The following is a 19,278-nucleotide window of genomic DNA, read 5'->3' as shown; positions in this document are numbered from 1 at the left end:
ACCCTCCTGGCCGACCCCCACGACACCCCCACCCCCCTTCCCCGTACCTTTGTGTAGTTGGCCGGACAGATGGGAGTCAAACTCGCCTGTCCGACAGGCAGCCAACGACGGAATGAGGCCGGATTGGCCCATCCGTCCCAAAGCTCCGCCTACTGGTGGGGCCTAAGGCGCCTGGGCCAATCAGAATAGGCCCGGGAGCCTTAGGTCCCTCCTGGGGGTGGGGCCATGGGCACATGGTCGGGTTGGGCCAATGTGCCTCAGGCCCCGCCCCCAGGTGTGACCTAAGGCTCCCGGGCCTATTCTGATTGGCCCAGGCGCCTTAGGCCCCACCAGTAGGCGGAGCTTTGTGACGGATGGGCCAATCCGGCCTCATTCTGTCGTTGGCTGCCTGCCGGACAGGCGGGTTTGGCTCCCGTCTGTCCGGCCAACTACACAAAGGTACGGGGAAGGGGGGTCGCGGGTCGGCTGGGGGGGCGGTCGGAGGTTCTTGGGGGGGCGGTCGTTGGGGGGAGGGGGGTTTGCGTCGAGGGCAGGGGGGCCTTGGATCCCTCCTGCCCATAATGTAGTGCGGGGTGGGGGTAGGGGGTCGCCGTGGCCAGGAGGGTTTGGGCTCCCTCCTGGCCTGAACAACTAGTGGGGGGGGTCGCCAGGGCCAGGAGGACTTGGACTCCCTCCTGGCCCGATATTGTCGGGGAGTTGGGGAGTCGGCGGGGCAAGAGAGTTTGGGCTCCCTTTTGCCCCGATCGTGTCGGGGGTGCCGCGGTTGGCTGGGGCAAGAGGGCTTGAGCTCCCTGTTGCCCCAATCGTGTCGGGGAGTCGGGACCGCCAAGAGGAAGCAGCAGGACACCGGTAGGAGCTTCTACATGATGGGGGGGGGGTTTGGGAGGCTGTGGGGGTGCGAGCGGTCCTTCAGGGTGGGGGTGCGGGTGGGAGTGCGTGCGAGCGGTCCTTCAGGGTGGGGGTGCGAGTGGTCCTGCGGGGGGGGTGTGAATCGGACGTCGGGGGGGCATCAGGCTTTCAGGGTGGGGACAGGACTTCAAGGGGGAGAGGAGAGTCGGGGCGGGCGAAAGGAGAGTCGGGCAGCACGCGCGGTATATAAAAATTTCTGTACATAAATTTGTGTTTTTCGCGCGCTATACCCGTGTGCGCGTTTTACACGGGTATACGGTACTTGGACGATCAAAAAGCCTGATTGTCCCAGTACCCAAAACTAATGTGACCATTTATTTTTTTCATCAAAACAGGACATCTATTAATATTCAGTCCCACCCCCAATCCCACTTTAGCCCCACCCAGCCCCGCCCTAGCCCACCCCCAATTTCTTCCATTCATTTTCATGTACACACAATATCTTATTAATTCTTAATGGTAAACATAAAATATAAAAAAACACAAAGCACACACAGAGAAAATGTTCATTATCATTTACGATTTTCATGGTTTTTTCAAAGATGTCAAGGCAGATTTCTTTAAAATACGCAATGTCACCTCAATAACTATAGAAAAATATACAAATATAGTGCAAAATATATTCAGCAGATATAAATTCTCAAAACAGACACATTTTGATCACTAAATTGATAATAAAATCATTTTTCCTACCTTTGTTGTCTGGTGATTTCATGAGTCTCTGGTTGCACTTCCTTCTGACTGTGCATCCAATCTTTCTTTCCTTCTTTCTTATGCATCCAACATTTCTTTCACAATCCAGCCCCATCCCCTTTGGGTCCAGGTCTCTCTCTCTTTTCCCTCTGTTACCCTCCCCAGATCCATTGTCAGTTCTCCTTTCTACCTTTGTTCCAGGTCTCCCTCTCTCCCCCTCTGTCTGAACCTCCCATAGTCCTCCATCTGCCTCCTGTCCAAGCCTTTTTCTCTGTAGTCTTTCTAATGTGCTTACAACCCCCCCTTTCTCTGCCTCTTTCTCTCCTTCTTTCCTTCCTCCCTCTTTCCCTCCCAGCAGATTTTAGCATATCTCTCTCCTCCTTTTTTCCCCTCAGATCTAGTATCTGTCTCCTTCCTTGTTTCCTCCTTCCAGGTCTCCTCTCTTTCCCCCCTGCTCTGGTATCTCTCTCTCAGCTCCCTTCCTCCTGTTCTTCCCTGGTCTTCCTTCTCAATTTATTTTCTGCCTCTGTCTTTTTTTCTTTTTTACTATTCAGTCCTCAATTTCCCTCTTTCACTGTGTCTACCTATAGCTTGCCACCTCTTTCCCTCACCCCTTCCAGTAACTAACTCTATCCTCTTCCCTCAATCCTGCATGTGCCCTGTTTTCTTTCTCCTCCCCACTTCCTTCCAGCATCTGCTCCCCCTGTCCCTCACACTTCCATTCAGCGGCTGTCCCTCCTCTATCCCACACTTCATTCAATGTCTTTTTCCCTCTCTCTACCCCTTCCATCTACTGTTCACCCTCTGTCCCGCCCTTTCCATTCACTGACCTCTCTGCTCTTTCCATCCATTATCCACCCTCTCTCTTTCTCTTCCATATGGCATCTTCCTTCTTTCTACGCTCCTTCCATAAACTATCCTGTGCCCCTTCTCTCCTTTGTACATGATTGATTTCAGGATGTCATTGATGATGTCATCAGTGATGCGGCAGAGGGACTCAATGGCAGGAGAAAGCCTGTTTAGCATGCTGCAGCTGCCAATGCTGCTGGAGGGAGGTTTGTTGCTCGGTCATCTCACTGGGAAGGTCGGCAGGAAGGGAGAGATTGGAGGGTCAGCGGGGCCTGAGAGATGATGCTGCCGCTGCCAAATCCAGGCTGTGATCCCCTGTCCCATTTTCCCCACTCACAGCTTCATGAAGCCCTTTCTGAAAATGGGACATTTCAGCGTCCTGAAGCTGTGAATGGGGACAACGGGACAGAGGATCTGAAAATGGGACTGTCCCATTCAAAACGGGACGTATGGTCACCTTACACATAATCAAAGCTGGTTTTAGACATATCTAAAACCAGCTTAGGCCTTTCCCCTGCCTCTAAACGCATAGAGTGAAAAGAGGCGTTTTTAGAGGAGGGGAAAGGGCGGGAGGTGGGCCAACCTAGACCTAGGTGTACAGCAGGTATAACCAAACATTTTGACAAGTTGCTTAGTCGGCAATTATACGTTTTGACTTAGACCAAGTCAAAAAAGGTATAAGTGCCAAAAAAGGGCCCACTGAGCTGATGGCGGCTGCCGCGATCAGCTCAGTGGCCCGGCAACCTCCCCACCCACCCACAGCAATCATCACGGCAGGAGAGATAGCTCATCTCCCTTGCCGCGATGGCGACCACCCCTCTACCCGAACTGCAGCGACCCGCGGCAGAAGAGATGCCTAATCTCTCCTGCTACGGTTTGTGGCAGTTTGGGTAGAGGGGTGATCGCATCGCGGCAGGGGAGATAGTCAATTTTTACTGCCGTGATAATGATCCCAAAATGCTGTCAACCGCGGCACTTCGGATCGTTATCGAGGCAGGAGAGATTGGCTATCTCCCCTGCCGCCATGCAATCACCCCCCTCAAAAAGATTGGGCAGGAGGGAGCCCAAGCCCTCCTGCCCCGGAGAGCTGTGACCCCCCTGACAACATCAGGGCTCAAGGGAGCCCAAGCCCTCTTACCCCTGAGAGCCGTGACCCCCCGACAACATCGAGCCAGGAGGGAGCCCAAGCCCTCCTGGCCAGGCAACCCCACTACCCCCCACTCCCACTAAGATACGGGCAGGAGGGATCCTAGGCCTTTCTGCCCTTGGTGCACCCCTCCTCCCATGATCGCCCCCCCAAACCCCCAATTGGCCCCCCACCTGCCGACCCCATGACCCCCTGCTGAACCCTCAACCCACCATCCCTAACCCCCCTCCCCATACCTATAGGTACGTTGGCCGGACAGACGGGTCCCAAGCCATTCGTTGAATGGCGGGCCTTAGGGCCTGATTGGCCCATGTGCCTCAAACCACGCCCACAGGTGGGGCCTGAGGCGCCTGGGACAACCAGAATCGGATGGTGGGCCTGCCGGCCGGCCAGGCTTGCATCCCGTCCGTCCGTCCAATGTATCTACAGGTATGGGGAGGGGGTTAGCGGGTGGGGGGGGCCGATCGGGGGTTCAGGGGGAGATTGTGGGAGGGGGGTGCACCGAGGGCAGGAGGGCCTGGGATCCCTCCTGCCCGGATCTTAGTGGGGGTGGGGGTAGGGGGGTTGCCTGGCCAGGGGGTCGCATGGCCAGGGGTGCTTGGGCTCCCTCTTGGCCCGATGTTGTCGGGGGGGGGGGGGGTTGCGGCTCTCCGGAGCAAGAGGGCTTGGGCTCCCTCTTGCCCCGATGTTGTCAGGGGGGTCGTGGCTCTTCAGGGCAAGAGGGCTTGGGCTCCCTCCTGCCTGGATTGTTGGGGGGGGGGTGGATTCTGTAACCGGTGTTGTTTTTGAGACACCGGTTACAGAATCCAGCTTTTAGGCGAAGGACTGGTTCCTCCTTCGCCTAAAAGCCCTTGTTTTGGGCGTTTGGGACTTAGGCTTTTTTTAGGTTGATTATATGGTGTAAGTTTAGATGTAGTGGTGGTCTGGGCGTTTAAACAGCTGAATGTAGAGGCAGACCATTATTAAAAAAAAACTCCTTTTGGACGTTTTTTTTTTGGATAATGGACATTTTCCCTGTTTCTACTTTCAACGTTTAGGGCCTTAGGCTAAAAGGGGACTTTGATGTTTTTTTTATTATGCCCCTCCACCTGTTTAAAGAAGCCTTTAATATCTAATCCCTTTTTATTCTTTTGTACATCAATCCTTTCAAAGAAATTATAGGCAGGTTCTACCCTCTTCATGTCCTTCCCTTCAAAGTTCTCTTTCCTTTTTTATAGTTGTATTTTCTCCCTTTCCACCTTTCGTTTCCTGTAAGTCTAGTCTAGTCTGTATAATATTAAGTATGCCATTTAATTTATTTTGGTTTTTCTTTTTAAATATTTGTATTGTTATTGGCGATTTTTTTAATTTTCTTATTAACCCTTCCATTTTAAATTGTTAACTCGCTTAGAAACTTGATAAGCGACTGTATCAAATTTTAATAAAAACTTGAAACTTCTCATGGTGTGTTCTTGTTCCCTCTTAATAGTGGGCTATAATTATTATAAGATTCTGTCTTATAGTTTTGGGTATTTTTCTCTGTTTTCCTTTTTTAAAATTATTTCTGTAATTTCTTTCAGAGATGGTTCTTCGAGTTTGTAAAGTTCAAAAGCTAAATTAAAATTTTTAAAAAAGTGGGACTTGGGTGTGATCATATGTGATCGTAAGGAAGCCAAACAGATAAATAAAGTTGACCATGAAAACTAGAAGGATACTTGGGTGCATAGGAAAAGGAATGGCCAGAAGGAAAAAGGAATTGATTTTTTCCTAGTATAAGACTCTGGTGAGACCTCATATAGAATATCGTGGACAATTCTGGAGACCACACCTTCAAAAAGATATAGAGCTTCTTTTACTAAGCTGTGATAGTGATTTTAGCGTGCAGAATTTTAGCGCGCACTAAATCCGTGCTACGCGGCTAGAACCAACGCCAGCTCAGTGGTGGCGTTAACGTCTAGTGCGCGCAGCAATTTAGCATGCACTAAGCGTGTGCTAAAACCGCTAGCGCAGCTTAGTAAAAGGAGCCCATAAACAGGATGGAGTTGGTCTAGAGCAAACTCAAACCCTTTGCACATTTTGGATTTGTAGGTACTTGGAGGACCTCAGAAAAAAAATAATTATGGACCTCACAATTTAAATTAAAATTGAACACTGAAAAAACCAAAATCTTCCTGGCAAGCCCTACCCATAAAATAACAAACACCTCCCTGAAACTGAACGGCCTAGATTATCCTATCAACCCCACCATAAAAATACTAGGAGTCATCCTAGATAGATGCTTGACCTTCGAAGATCATACCAGTGCCCAGGTCAAAAAATGCTTCTGCTCTCTCTGGAAACTTCGCACCATCAAACGCCACTTCGACCACCGCTCCTTCCGTTTACTGGTCCAATCATTAATCTTAAGCATACTGGACTACTGTAATATCATATACCTGGGAGCCTATAAAAACACCATCAAACGTTTAAGAATAGTACAAAATGCTGCTGTCCGCCTCATTTTCGGCCTCAAAAAATATGACCACGTTAGCCCCTATTACACTAAACTCCACTGGCTGCCGGTGGAGGCAAGAATCATCTTTAAATTCGCTTGCCTCTGCTTCAAAATCTTAGCAGGCTCTTCACCAATTTACCTATCTTAGCAACTTGAAATTGCTGGCCCCTCTCGTACTCGAAACACCTACCTGTTTTCCTTTCCCTCCCTGAAGGGCTGCCACTACAAGAAATTCCTTGACAGATCCCTAGCATTCCAAGCGGGCAAATGGAACAAATGCCTCTCAACTCTCATCTCCAATTCCCCCACTATCAAACATTCAGGAAGTTAATTAAAACCTACCTTTTTGACAAATTCCTCTGATTTATCCTCCCTCCTCCTTCCTCCTCCTCTGACCTCGACTCACCCCCAGACTCTTTACCGCCGTATGTAGCACTGCCATTTGTAACACCGCTGTATGTAACTTATAGCAAATGTAACTACTCCGAATATATAACCTAGCTGCAAAAAAAATAACTTCACCGTAAATTTATCGTCTAAAATGTAAATGTAACATGACTGAAAATGTATCGTCTAAAATGTAAATGTAATATTAACGAAATTGTAACTTCACTGTAAATGTACAGTCTCTTCATCTGTTAACCGCATAGAACTTCCATGGTAATGCGGTATACAAGAATAAAGTTATTATTATTAAAGAAATGCCAGTTTTGCATAAGGTAAAACTCTTTGTAGTTTATAAACCTTTCCTTTTGGCCAAGTCTTAATAATAATTATTTATAGCTAAAGAGACATATAATCAAGAAACTGTTTTATTTTACTTTTGTGATTATGATAAACATACTGAGGGCCTCAAAATAGTACCTGGCAAGCCACATGTGGCCCCCAGGCTGCGAGTTTGAGACCACTGGTCTAGAGAATAGCTTCCCCAGTTAGCAAGCACTTCAAATTTTCTAGTTTATCAGTTATTTATATACCGCCTATCAATGCAGGTTGTTTAAGTGGTTTTTACATTCAGGTACTTCAAAGGTTAACAATCAAGCTGTTTGCTAATTGGAAAGTGGTGTCCGTTGCCAGCAAGTTCGCCATTTTGTCTTTGAGCTAGTAAAGACGCTGCATATTTGTCACCACCATTTGGAATATTGTAGCAGCCATCCCTGAAGAAGAGAAACAAAATAGGGTGTTCTGTAAAGTGTTTTATAAAAATATATTTTTTGTTGTGTAGCTGGGTGGGTAGTTTTAGACAAACAGCTATTGATAGTAACATAGTAGATGACGGCAGATAAAAACCCGAATGGTCCATCCAGTCTGCCCAACCTGATTCAATTTAAATTTTTTTAATTTTTTCTTCTTAGCTATTTCTGGGCAAGAATCCAAAGCTCTACCCAGTACTGTGCTTGGGTTCCAACTGCCGAAATCTCCGTCAAAACCTACTCCAGCCAACTACACCCTCCCAGCCATTTAAGCCCTCCCCAGCCCATCCTCCCCCAAACAGCCATATACAGACACAGACCATGCAAGTCTGCCCAGTACTGGCCTTAGTTCAATATTTATTATTATTTTCTGATTCTAGATCCTCTGTGTTCATCCCACGCTTCTTTGAACTCCGTCACCGTTTTTCTCTCCACCACTTCTCTCGGGAGCGCATTCCAGGTATCCACCACCCTCTCCGTAAAGTAGAATTTCCTAACATTGCTCTTGAATCTACTACCCCTCAACCTCAAATTATGTCCTCTGGTTTTACCATTTTCCTTTCTCTGGAAAAGATTTTGTTCTATGTTAAAACCCTTCAAGTATTTGAACGTCTGAATCATATCTCCCCTGTCCCTCCTTTCCTTTGATCATTGGGACACTTATTTTTATGAAACACACTATGGAAGATCACATCAGATAAATATTTTGTTGAATTTGCACATTGTTTAGGAAGTAAGTTTTGAAAATTGCACACGGACATTTTGGCAATTAAAATGGCCAAGTGTTGGTTTATGCCATCTTTGGACATCTTTCTTTTCTGAAAATTAGCCCTTTAGACTCCCTAAACCTCTAAGACTGGGCGCCTATGTTGATAGCATAATAACCACATACAAATCAGCAGACTGAATGGGTTAGCTGGTCTTTTTCTGTTAACATTTCTATGGGTTTTCTTCTCTTCCTGAACGTTTCCAAACATACGGAATAGCAGCAAAATATCTTCCATTATAATATTCAGAAAAACCTGCTTGATAGAATTATCTATCAACAGGCTTCCAGAAGTTCTGAGGAAGAATCGACCTCAACATGCAGAATTTTAAAGAATAATTATTAGAGGTGCACAATAAATTTTAGGTTTAGGTTTTGGGGAATTGTTGGTTTCCTCCTGCTCTTTGGGCTTCCAGCTCAGTTTGAAACAGGGATAGGATTTGGTATCATGAGCTTTCATTTCTGACTCCCTGGTGATTTTATTCCCTAGTTTATATCTATTCCCAGATCATTTAGACACAATCTTTGGGTCTTGGACCATGCACTGAATTCTGTAATCACAGGCTCTAAATCATTTCAGTGGGTGCTGTTTTTGTGCAATGACTGTGATCTCTTTTCCATGGAATGTGAATTCTACCTCAGTAATATTTTAGCTTTTGTTGGCCTAGATGACCTAAGATTAAACCCCCTGAACTGCCACTAAACCACTAGGCCTCTTTTAATTTTACTCTTGAAAGCACTATTACAAAACTTGCCATTTTATTTCTAGACAGTATATATTGACATACAAGCTACATCACATATAGGTTAGCTGTAATCCATATTTTATGTTTTGCAGAACAGCATTTGGTAAAAATGAAACAAGCACAATGATGATTTGATTTGGTATGTTTTAATATGATATGGAGAAGAATACTTGTCTTCATAATACTGACATTTAATGACAAAGCAAAAAAGAAAATGTAATTACAAAAATGCTTTAAAATGCATGGTGTAACACACTTACTTGTGCATGTACCCATCAACGATCATGGTGAGATTCATCTGCATAACGTTCTGAAATTCTGTCTCATTGCAGCAGTATTTAAAGACTGTGTTGTTATGGTAACAGCAAAAGATGTAAGATTTATTGTCAGAAAGACGTGGGCAGTGAAAACCAAAGTGGTAGCGGTCCTTATGGTCTTTGTATGGCTCACAGACCCGAAAATGTGCAGAGAATGCTGTAGAAGGCAAAGGAGAAAATTACCTGTCTAGGTGAGCAAACAGAGTAGTTGAAAAATGTATGTGGTTTCATTATCTGAATTTAATTTAAGATTTTTGGTCTGCCTTTTCAGGCTTTCAATCTGTTTAAGGTAGATCACTTTACATGGTTATGAAAATAATCAGTAAAGCTGTGGCAACATTTACAATGACTATTGGTACCTCATATCAGTTTAGAAAGTTAGTTAAACTGCAATAAAATTAATTAATATAGTTGATAGGGATAGTTACAAAACTGCAATAAAATGGACTATTTTACCACAGCAAAACTTAGTGCATGTGATACTAACCTGTGGCATCTTAATACTGCAGGTTAGTGATTAGAATATTACATTAATTTTTGTGTTGCCGCAACCAGAAACATTCCACATTTCTGGATGGAACTGGGAGTTATGTTGACACTGGTGATATTTAGTAGTTAACCTGCATAGTTAACTGGTCATATTGGACAATATTGCCTAGCAGTCCTAACTATGCCCAGTTAATTGTGCAGGTTTGGCATGAATATCAGCTATACCTGATTAGCTTCTGGGCACTGCCAAAGACTTGGATTTTCAGTGTCATTGCCCAAATTTGGCCCAGCACTGACTAACCAGATCTAAGTTAGTCAGAAGCAGTCAACATTAAAGAAACATTAACCACTGCTGGCTAAATATTGACCCCTTTATCTTGTATAAAATCAAAAGATGCATAGTTACATATCATTTTGACTAAACACCTGCAGAGTTCTTAACTTTCTTGATAAGTTTAAGAAGGGGACGTTCCTATGAAACATATCAACTCTTTAAAAGGGGGAAGATATAAGAATAATTTTCAGATCACGTGATGTCATGCTGGTGAGTGGACATCAGTGGTGTTTTCTCCCACGTTTCCTTCTCATTTTTGTACTATTTCCCCCTATGGACTGAGCTTCAACATTGCTGCAGTTGTGCCGTAGCTGCTTCGGATCCTGGATATCTGCTTGGAAGTGATTTTGATAGCACCTCATGTCGATGAAACTGCCCTGCCGAGGTGGTGATCGGGCCCACTTTGGGGAACAGAAAATAGCGGACAGTGAACCTTCCCAGCCACAATCTATTAGTTTGGTATGGGTATCTAAGGTGGTACAAGAAGTGAAAATGATATTGGAGGGCCCGCTTACTGCAAAACTGCAGCCGATCATAGACAAATTGGATGCGGTGGACATCCATCTAGAAACCCTGCACGCTGATTTTTCTACATACCAGCAGTGTTTATCAGCCGTGGAGGACCACATGCAGCATCGGGAAGATAATCATCGCCATCTTCAGGTCAAAATTACAGATCTTGAGGCCAAGACAGATGATCTGAAGAACTGTTCCCACAGATTGAATCTTTATCTGATTGGGTTACCGGAGACGGTCAAGGACATTGAGCACCGTTCCTTTTTAGAATCTTGGCTCACGCAATCACTGAATCTCCAGTTAACAAATGACCCTTTGCAAATTGAACAAGCCCATAGACTGGGCCCATTGGGAGTGCTGGGCTCGAGGGCACATATAGTTATTCTTAAACTACTCAACTCAGCCCACAAGCAAGACATCCTGCGTGCATTTAGGATCTCAGGACCCTTGGCCTATGAGAACACTAAAATTCTGTGTTTCCAAGATTATTCCTCAGTGGTGTTGGCTAAAAGGAAGGAATTCTCTCCAGCCTGTTCCTTGCTATTCCATTTGCGTTGTTAATCTGGCGCTGCTGCCGGTCCAACACACGGGCAGGACTCATTTTCTCACTGCAGCCTCTGAGGCACTGAAATTTGCGCATCAATTATCAACATCAGAGAAGCCCGACTGATCAATTGCCTGGGTCAATACCAGACTTGTTTTGTGATCAGCACTGATTGGGGGCTTTTATTTTTTCTGTTTACAGTTTGATTTTTTGTTTTGTTTTGCTGAAGGGCACTAACGACTGTTAGTGCAGGATCGTCGGCTAGAAGCAGGACTCTATTCCCTGTGAATCTGATGGTTCTTTTGATAAGGGACCAATACTAGTGTTCCTTAATCACATCACTCTGATCCTCGTGTGACTTTTTTGGGGGGTGGTGGAAGTTCGTCTGTTGTTTCAGGATAACCTGCCTGATTGTATCTTTATAGAACTAGTCTATGTTATGTGTTTGCACTCTTTTGGATGTCTTTTTTATTTGGAGGGGGGGTTCTGATTGAGGTAAGACTAATTGGGTTTGTGAGTGTCAATGGGTGTTGTAATGTCTGTATCTGCTGTGCTGTGGGAAGTGGGTGAAGTGGAGTGGAGTGGACTGGGTGAAGTGGAGTGGAGATAATGGGTCCTGCTTGTGTATGAGTGTTTGGTCTGTGGCTTGTATTTTTGTGTTGGATTAATTTCGATTTGCTAAAGAATATTTCTACCTGGGGATTTGGACTGTGTACACTATTGAGCCTATCTAGGGGGACATGTTAGAAGCCTTGCATAATTTGCTTTTTGATGGGTAACTAGTGTTTTCTATTGTTATTACATTTCTGGTCCTCCTCTTTTTCTTCTCTGGACACTCTATACCTGTTTTCGCCCACCCATGCAGCGGGGCTTTTTGCACATTCATGTTTGCTACATTTATGGGGATTTCTTATTATTACTCTTGGTTTTTGCAGAAGTGGTGGGGGGAGCATGGGGGTGAATTCCGCAGGATACTTGGACCTATAGTGGTCTTACGTCATGGGTTTTTGGTGGGAAACTTGTCTAGGTGGTTTAGCGAGGGAGGGGATTATTTGGTAAGGCCAGACAGAACCGAGTTCAGGTCCCAAGAAAGGAATAGTGGTGTGACAGGGTGAAGTTCCTGTCACTGGCCAGCAGATGGACCCTGAGCAGTGGAGTGGGTGGAGCTATTTTGCATAAGAGTGGAAAAGGATGCCTAAAAGAACAGCTCCAGGACAGACAGCTAAGAAAAACAGAAAATTCTTTGGGAGCCAGGCAACCCTCGAGGGGAGGAATGCTGGTCTTTAACCTAAATCTTGGTAAGCCTGTTAGACTAGCCTACTTGGTAGAGCTTGGGGGTGACCAGAAGGGTACCCCAAGCTTGACAACCATTAGGGGAACAGGTGGATGTGTGTAGTGATCAGGGAGGTGAGTGACAGGAGAGTCCTCGCAGAGAGTGGCTGAGGAACTGGAAGAAGTCCTCAGAGAGAGACTGGCTGGGAAAGAGTCCTCAGTGCATGTGTCTGAGAGAAGACAACTGAAGGACTGGCAGAGTCCTCAGTGCATGCACCCAGGAAAAGACAACAGAGCAACCATGAGAGGGCCTGGTAGAAGGAGAAGCCGGAGTCTGGAGTCCAGGGAGGGGCTCAGGCTTGATGACTGGCAGAGGGACCGGTGAAGAAATATCCAGGACCCTTGGGGACCCAAGAAGCTGGGGAGTGTAGGGACCGGTGGTGGCCCCCACAAGAAGAGCCAGAAGAGTGAAAGTCCAAAGCTGAGGGAGTCTGGCAAGTGCCCCGCAGAGAGACCAGTTTTGGCACCAGAAGCTGCCAGAGGAACCCAGTGGGGGCAGGGAGAGACTGATAGTGGCTCCTTTCTCCCTGCCCAGCTGAATTGCTAGTTTAAAGGAGAGGCCCAACAGCCCTTTAAAGGGCTGGAGATCGGGTCAGGCCTGCTGGGGGATGGATTTGGCATCAGCATCAAGGTGGGGACAGGTTCTCCGGTGGGGAAGGAAGTGATTTATGATGGCTCCTTTCTCCCTGCCAAGCTGAATTGCCAGTTTAAAGGAGAGGCCCACCTACTCGACAGCCATTTAAAGGGCTGGAGATCAGGTCGGGCTTGCTGGGAGCGGAGTTGGCAATGGCAATGAAGTGGGGCAGGTTCTCCAGTGGGGCAGGGAGAGATTGATGGTGGCTCCTTCCTCCCTGCCCAGCTGAATCGCCGGTTTAATGTGCAGTAAGTGTGTACTAGCACTTACAGCAGTAAGGACCACCTGGCCTCTTTGAAAATTTACTAGTGCTGAGTATCTAAATTTGTACTGAAAATTTCACTAAGCTCATCAATTTAGGAGCATTAATGGAGGGTGATAATAGGGGCAGAATTAGGAATTTAGCACTGATTTTCATTACTAGGCTCATAAATTAGACATATTAGGCATATGAATGGCAGGCTTAAATGTAAAATTTATCATTGTACTGGCTATATTATTTATTGACTTGGGTAATCAACATATTACATCACCTTTATAATCTTTATATTGACCAGCATATGCTTAACTACATGCCGGCCAATATTCAAAGTGATTTAGCTGGCCGCTGACCACTTAAATCACTTGGTTGAACCTAACTCCTAATTTTCAGCAGCATTTAGTCTGCTCCTGATATGACCACGAACCACCCAACCTATGTTAAACAACTAGTATGGGGTTTTTACCATGCTGACAGTTTTAACGTATATTAGCTGTTAGCGTGCATCCATCCTAAATAAAACTCACACTAAGGGTCAGATGCTCCAAAAAGTCATTGAAAGTTAGGCGCTGGCAGGTGCTGCTGACACCTAACTTAAATGTTTTAATTGGTGCAATAATTGGTTGCACCATTAAAAAACATTTAAAAACACATTTAAAAATTAGGTGCCCTCCAGGACAAGTGCCTGGATCCATGGCGTCTAGAAATGGCTAGTGACGTCAAAGCTCAGAAGTGTTTAGGGTTGGTGCCAGACTTCAGTGTCACTAGGTGCCGCTGGTCGCAATTCTGCAAGGACCCTAGGCGCCGGAAATACAGGCCTGTAAAACTTTGGTCTAAATTTCCAGCGCCTAGGGTCTACCAAGCGCCTATATCCCCGATACTGGAAGCGGCGTCTGTCTGTGATTGACACACAGCAGGCGCTGCTTACAGAATCAGACCGTAACGGTTTAATGCAGCTTAGTAAAAGGGCCCCTTCAAACTCTGCATCTACGGCACATGGAAAAATATATTTGTCTATTTACCTGTTGATGATATCAACAAGAAAACAACAGTTAGCACATTGGTGGACTGGAGAGCACAACCAGTCATCGTTTTGGATTCATTCACCCATTAGAGAATCACCTGTGAAAAGATTAAACAGAATAGCTAAATACTATACAATTATCTTATTTTAGCATTAAAGAGATCTTGCAGCATACAAATATGAAAGGTATTGTATATCATAATCAACTGCTCAGATATCTGGATATTATGTGCATTTCTGGCAATGCATTTAGATGGTTCCAAGGTTTTCTGCATTTACGTACCTATCAAATTTGATTTGGTAACATACTTTCTAGTAAATGGAGTAATCCATGTGGTGTTCCTCAGGGATCCCCTCTTTCTCCTTTACTTTTTAATGTTTATTTGGTTTCTTTGGGATCTAGGTTAGCTAATTTGGGTGTCAGACTTTATAGTTATGCAGATGGCATAACTATTGTGATTCCTATTGTTTCTTCATTATCTCAAGCTATGTAGTTAATTTCTGCTGCAATAACAACTTTTGAATTATGGATGCATGAATTCCAGTTAAAACTCTATTCAAATAAAATGAAATTCTTCTATGCTACACCATGCAAGAAGAAAACTGAATTGAGTCTAGACTTGAATGGAACTCTGTACCCAATTAATGCCACAATTAGAATTTTAAGGGTCATTTTAGATCAAAATCTCTCAATGAACTCTCATACTGATGCTAAAGAAAAGTTTTCAAATGTTGTGGAAATTATGAACAATTAGACCATATTTTGATATCTCTTCTTTCAGACTGGTTTCAAGGTTTTATTAAAATTTGATTTAATCGCCTATCTAATTTCAAAGCAAGTTTACAATATATATTAAAAAATAGCATGAACATAATAAAAATGCCATTAGCACTACCGTTAATACTTAAAAAAAACAAATTACAAAGGAACATCAACTAATAATTGGCATATTAAAAATGGATAAATGAGACAGAGAGACGGGAGACAAAAGGAAATAGGGTTAGAAATACAATTTGGATAGGAACGAAAGACAAATAAGGTGCAATCCTTAATTTTGAGCATTTTAGATTACTGTAACATTATTTACTTTGCAGGTTATACAAAATACAGCTGTCTGATTTTTAATTTAAAAAAGTCAGATCATATTTCATCTTACTATCATAAATTACATTGGCTTCCAGTTGAGGCTAGAGTAATATTTAAATTTGGATGTTATAAGGTCCTACATGGTCTTGCACCCAATTATCTTGTGGATCATTTCTCATTTGTTAATTCAAGATGATCACAGCATATTCATACTTCATTTGCTTTTCAATCTGTAAAAGGTTGTTTATATAAAAGTTAATTCCAACTGCTCTTATCATTTCAGGCAGCTACTTGGGATAAAGAATTTAGTTGTCTTTTAGCCCCATTCAGTTTGCTAACCAAGATAAGTTATATATGGCATTAAGTTGCATTATTTATAAGATTATTTATGAGTACAGTATATATGAGAAGTGACTGATGAGGAGGCTGGCTACGGGATACTTAAACTTTACATGAAATATAATTTTCGAGTGTAGCCATTGAGGTCACAGTTGAATTGAGATAAATGCATTGTAATATACAACTGAAAGAAAGAGTTATGTAATAAAAGAGAGAGAAAAAAATTAAATATATCCTTCATGATATAAGAGTGTGGCTATTGATGAGATCACTATCTTTGAGGACACCGATTGACATGATCTGCATTCAGATGGTAAAATTATGTCATTACCTGATGATTTTCTTTCCTTTAGTCACAGCAGATAAATCCAAAAACTAGTGAGATTACGTCCATCAACCAGCAGGGGGAGATAGAGGGCACTGAATTGACCTAGGGTATATTTTGGATGCACATCCTCCTGGCCAATCAGTATAGGTCTTCTCAAAGCAGTTGAAATAAATCATATAAAAGTAAATCACATAAATTACATCAACCACATTAAACATATGAGACATAGGATACCTATAGAACTTCTTCGATCACATGCGCTACCCGAATCACTGATGCATCAAAATTGAGACTGCAACTTCAGTCTAAAGGCAAGCCCAAACCGCTCCTGAGAGCGACAAACCCCACACCAGATTGGGGCTCTGGATTCATCTGCTGTGAATAAAGGAAAGAAAATTATCAGGTAAGGACATAATTTTATATTCCTTGTCATCAACAGCAGATGAATCCAGAGACTAGTGGGATGTACAAAAGCAGTCCAAATGTAGGGAGAGAAATAAACAAGTGAACTGAAAACCTGCCCTGCAGCACATGTCTAAGGAGATACGACACCCAGAGAGTATGTATCCTATGAACATACAGAGGGTAAACCCTCTAGCCCAGGGGTGGGCAACTCTGGTCCTCGAGGGTCGGAATCCAGTCGGGTTTTCAGGATTTCCCCAATGAATATGTATTGAAAGTAGTGCATGCAAACAGATCTCATGCATATTCGTTGGGGAAATCCTGAAAACCCAACTGGATTCCGGCCCTCGAGGACCGGAGTTGCCCATCCCTGCTCTAGTCCATGTGAGCAGGAGCAATCCTTGCCTAAGAGCACCATGCTGTGGAAAACCCCAACTAGAGTGTCCCTCCAGAAATAGTATGAGTGCAAAGCAGACTGCTAATGCAATCACCAGGCTTCAAATAACCTCCTGTGGAATGCAACCAACATGTCTGGCAATGGTCCTTGGCTGATGGCAAACCCCATGAGTCTCGTTGTAAAAAAGACCTACTTCCCTCGGAAGGTTCTAGGGCAGCCAGCCTGGACTCATGACAAATGAAGATTCCCCATCTGACTGAAGCCCTCTCAAGTACCAAGTCCCAAGGACACAGGAGGCCACACTGTTGACTCCAGTCAAGAATAATGCCCGAGGAGGCAAGGCATCCCCTTTTAACCAGACACTACTCTGTATGTGGGCCACAAAGTGACAAGTGCCTGTCCCAGCGTCCCAAGGAGAAACAGTAACAGCCTCAGACACTGAGGTAGCTTATTCAACCGCCAGTCCATTCCTCCACATGAATGAACCCAGAAGGAGTGGAAAGAATAACTCAGAGCAATAGCGAGAGCTTTCAACTAGCCCACAATCAGCCTAGCCATAGCTTAACTGCCATCTGGCTGGGACCAAACAAGATACACCAGGCCGCAAGTGAAATGGCTCCCCAGCCAAGGCCAACCCACCAGTAGCAACTAGGGTTGGCTGGTTAGCGGTGGCAAAGGCAGTACTGCTGGAAGCGGCGTCCCTCCTCTGAGAGTAGAAATGCTGACAGCGGTGGCGATGTCAGCTGCAACTGCAGTGATCCCTGATCCGCGGCGGGAGGGAAGGGCCTTGAGTGACTGCCCTTAGGGCCTCCTACCGCCTGTTGCTTCCTGACCTGGCTGCAAGCCCGTGAGCGTCCACTACTACAGCTGAAGCAGCTTCTGCTTTCCTATGCGGGAAAGGAGTAAAAATACTCCCCATACCGGTGCCTCCCTGAAGAGAACAGCAACCCCTGTAACTCTATGCCCATAGCCCAAGTGAGTTTATGGAACTGAAGTATCCAAATTCTTCAGGGGGAGAGGGGAAAAGGGACCTGGGAGCCCAGGTGATGCCCCCCCAAGGTGGACACCGTATAGCTCATATCCCGAAGCTCAACTGAGGCCTACTCCTCAGGAATCTTTCTCCACTGAGGCCTACTACTCAGGAATCTGCCTTCCACCATGGCCTGAGCCCCAGGAATCGGCCTCCCACTGTGGCCTGAGCCACAGGAATCGGCCTTCCATTGCGGCCTGAGCCACAGGAATCGGCCTTCCATTGCGGCCTGAGCCACAGGAATCGGCCTTCCATTGCGGCCTGAGCCACAGGAATAGGCCTTCCACTGTGGCCTGAGCCACAGGAATATTCTTCACTCGAAGCCTGAGCCACAGGAGAATTTCTCAACTGAGGTCCATGTCACAGGAGCCTCTCTCATCTGAGGCCTGTGCTCCAGGAATCTTTCTTGCCCTGAGGCCTAAGCCCCAGGAAACCTTCTTCCCCTGAGGTCAAAGCCCCAGGAATCTTCCTTCCACTGAGGCCTGAGCCCCCAGGAATTCTCCTGCCACTGAGGCCTGAGCCCCAGGAATCTTCCTTCCATTGAGGCCTGAGCCACTGGAATATCTAATCTAATACTTGGTTTTGTATACTGAGACTTCAATCTAAGAGAGCTCGACTCAGTTTCCAATAGTTAGATTAAGCTGAAAGAAACATATTGAAAGGGTCTCAAAAAAGATTACTTACCAAAATGTTTAGTAAACAGAATAGTTTTCAAAGCCTTACGAAAAGAAGAAAGGGAACCAGAACTTCTCAAGAAAAGTAGATCATTCCAAAGTTGTGTGAACTTGAAAGAAAGAGAGAGGCCAAAAATCTTGGTTCTTTAGATACCTTTACTGGATGGGCAGGAAAGCTTAAGTTGTTTATCGCCTCTTGCAAAAGAGAATCTATAAAGATTCCAAGATAAAGGAACTAAGGGAGTAAAAATACCAAGAAGAATTTTAAAAATAACACTTGAACTGGACTCTAAAATACACAGGGAGCCAGTGAAGGTTGAGGAGCAATGGCATCACATTATCAAACTTACACTTCCCAAAAATCAGCCTGGCAGCAGTATTCTGGACCAATTGTAATCTGGAGAGACAGGTTTTGGTAATACCGAGGTAAAGGGCATTACAATAATCAAGATGAGATAGAATAATCGATTGAACCAAAATGGAAAAGTGATGTTGATGAAAAAGGTGTCTAACTTTTCTCAGCATGCTTGAAAAAAACATTTCTTAATCACACAGCTGATCTGGTCCTTAAAAGAAAGCGAGGAGTCAAAAAGAAGTCCCAGGATCTTAGCAAAAAACTCAATTTGCAGGAGAGAACCAGATATCAGTGCTACAGACCTGAACCACTGGAATATCACTCAACCGAGGCCTAAGCCACAGGAAAATTGCTGAACTGAGGACCAAGTCACAGGAGCATTTCCCATCTGAGGCCTAAACCCCAGGAAATTTTCTTCACTGAGGCCTGAGCCACATGAAA

General features: G+C 44.8%; 1 protein-coding gene across 2 annotated transcripts in view; it reads right to left on the bottom strand.

Annotated features, from left to right (window-relative positions):
- The window catches only part of SHISAL1 (shisa like 1), a 264,536-nt gene that overhangs the window by 206,508 nt on the left and 38,750 nt on the right, over positions 1-19,278 (bottom strand). For both annotated transcript variants that reach the window (XM_033952580.1, XM_033952581.1), the window contains exons 2-3: positions 14,224-14,323; positions 9,037-9,250 (exon numbers count right to left, since the gene is read on the bottom strand). In XM_033952580.1, the coding sequence (XP_033808471.1) occupies positions 9,037-9,250; positions 14,224-14,290 (281 nt within the window). In that variant the 5' untranslated portion in view covers positions 14,291-14,323. The remainder of the gene's footprint in view (positions 1-9,036; positions 9,251-14,223; positions 14,324-19,278) is intronic.

Source organism: Geotrypetes seraphini, chromosome 7 (genome assembly GCF_902459505.1).
Source record: "Geotrypetes seraphini chromosome 7, aGeoSer1.1, whole genome shotgun sequence".
NCBI lineage: Eukaryota > Metazoa > Chordata > Amphibia > Gymnophiona > Dermophiidae > Geotrypetes > Geotrypetes seraphini.
The sequence above is the reverse complement of the archived record's forward strand: the minus strand, read 5'-3'. Positions and strand labels throughout refer to the sequence as shown.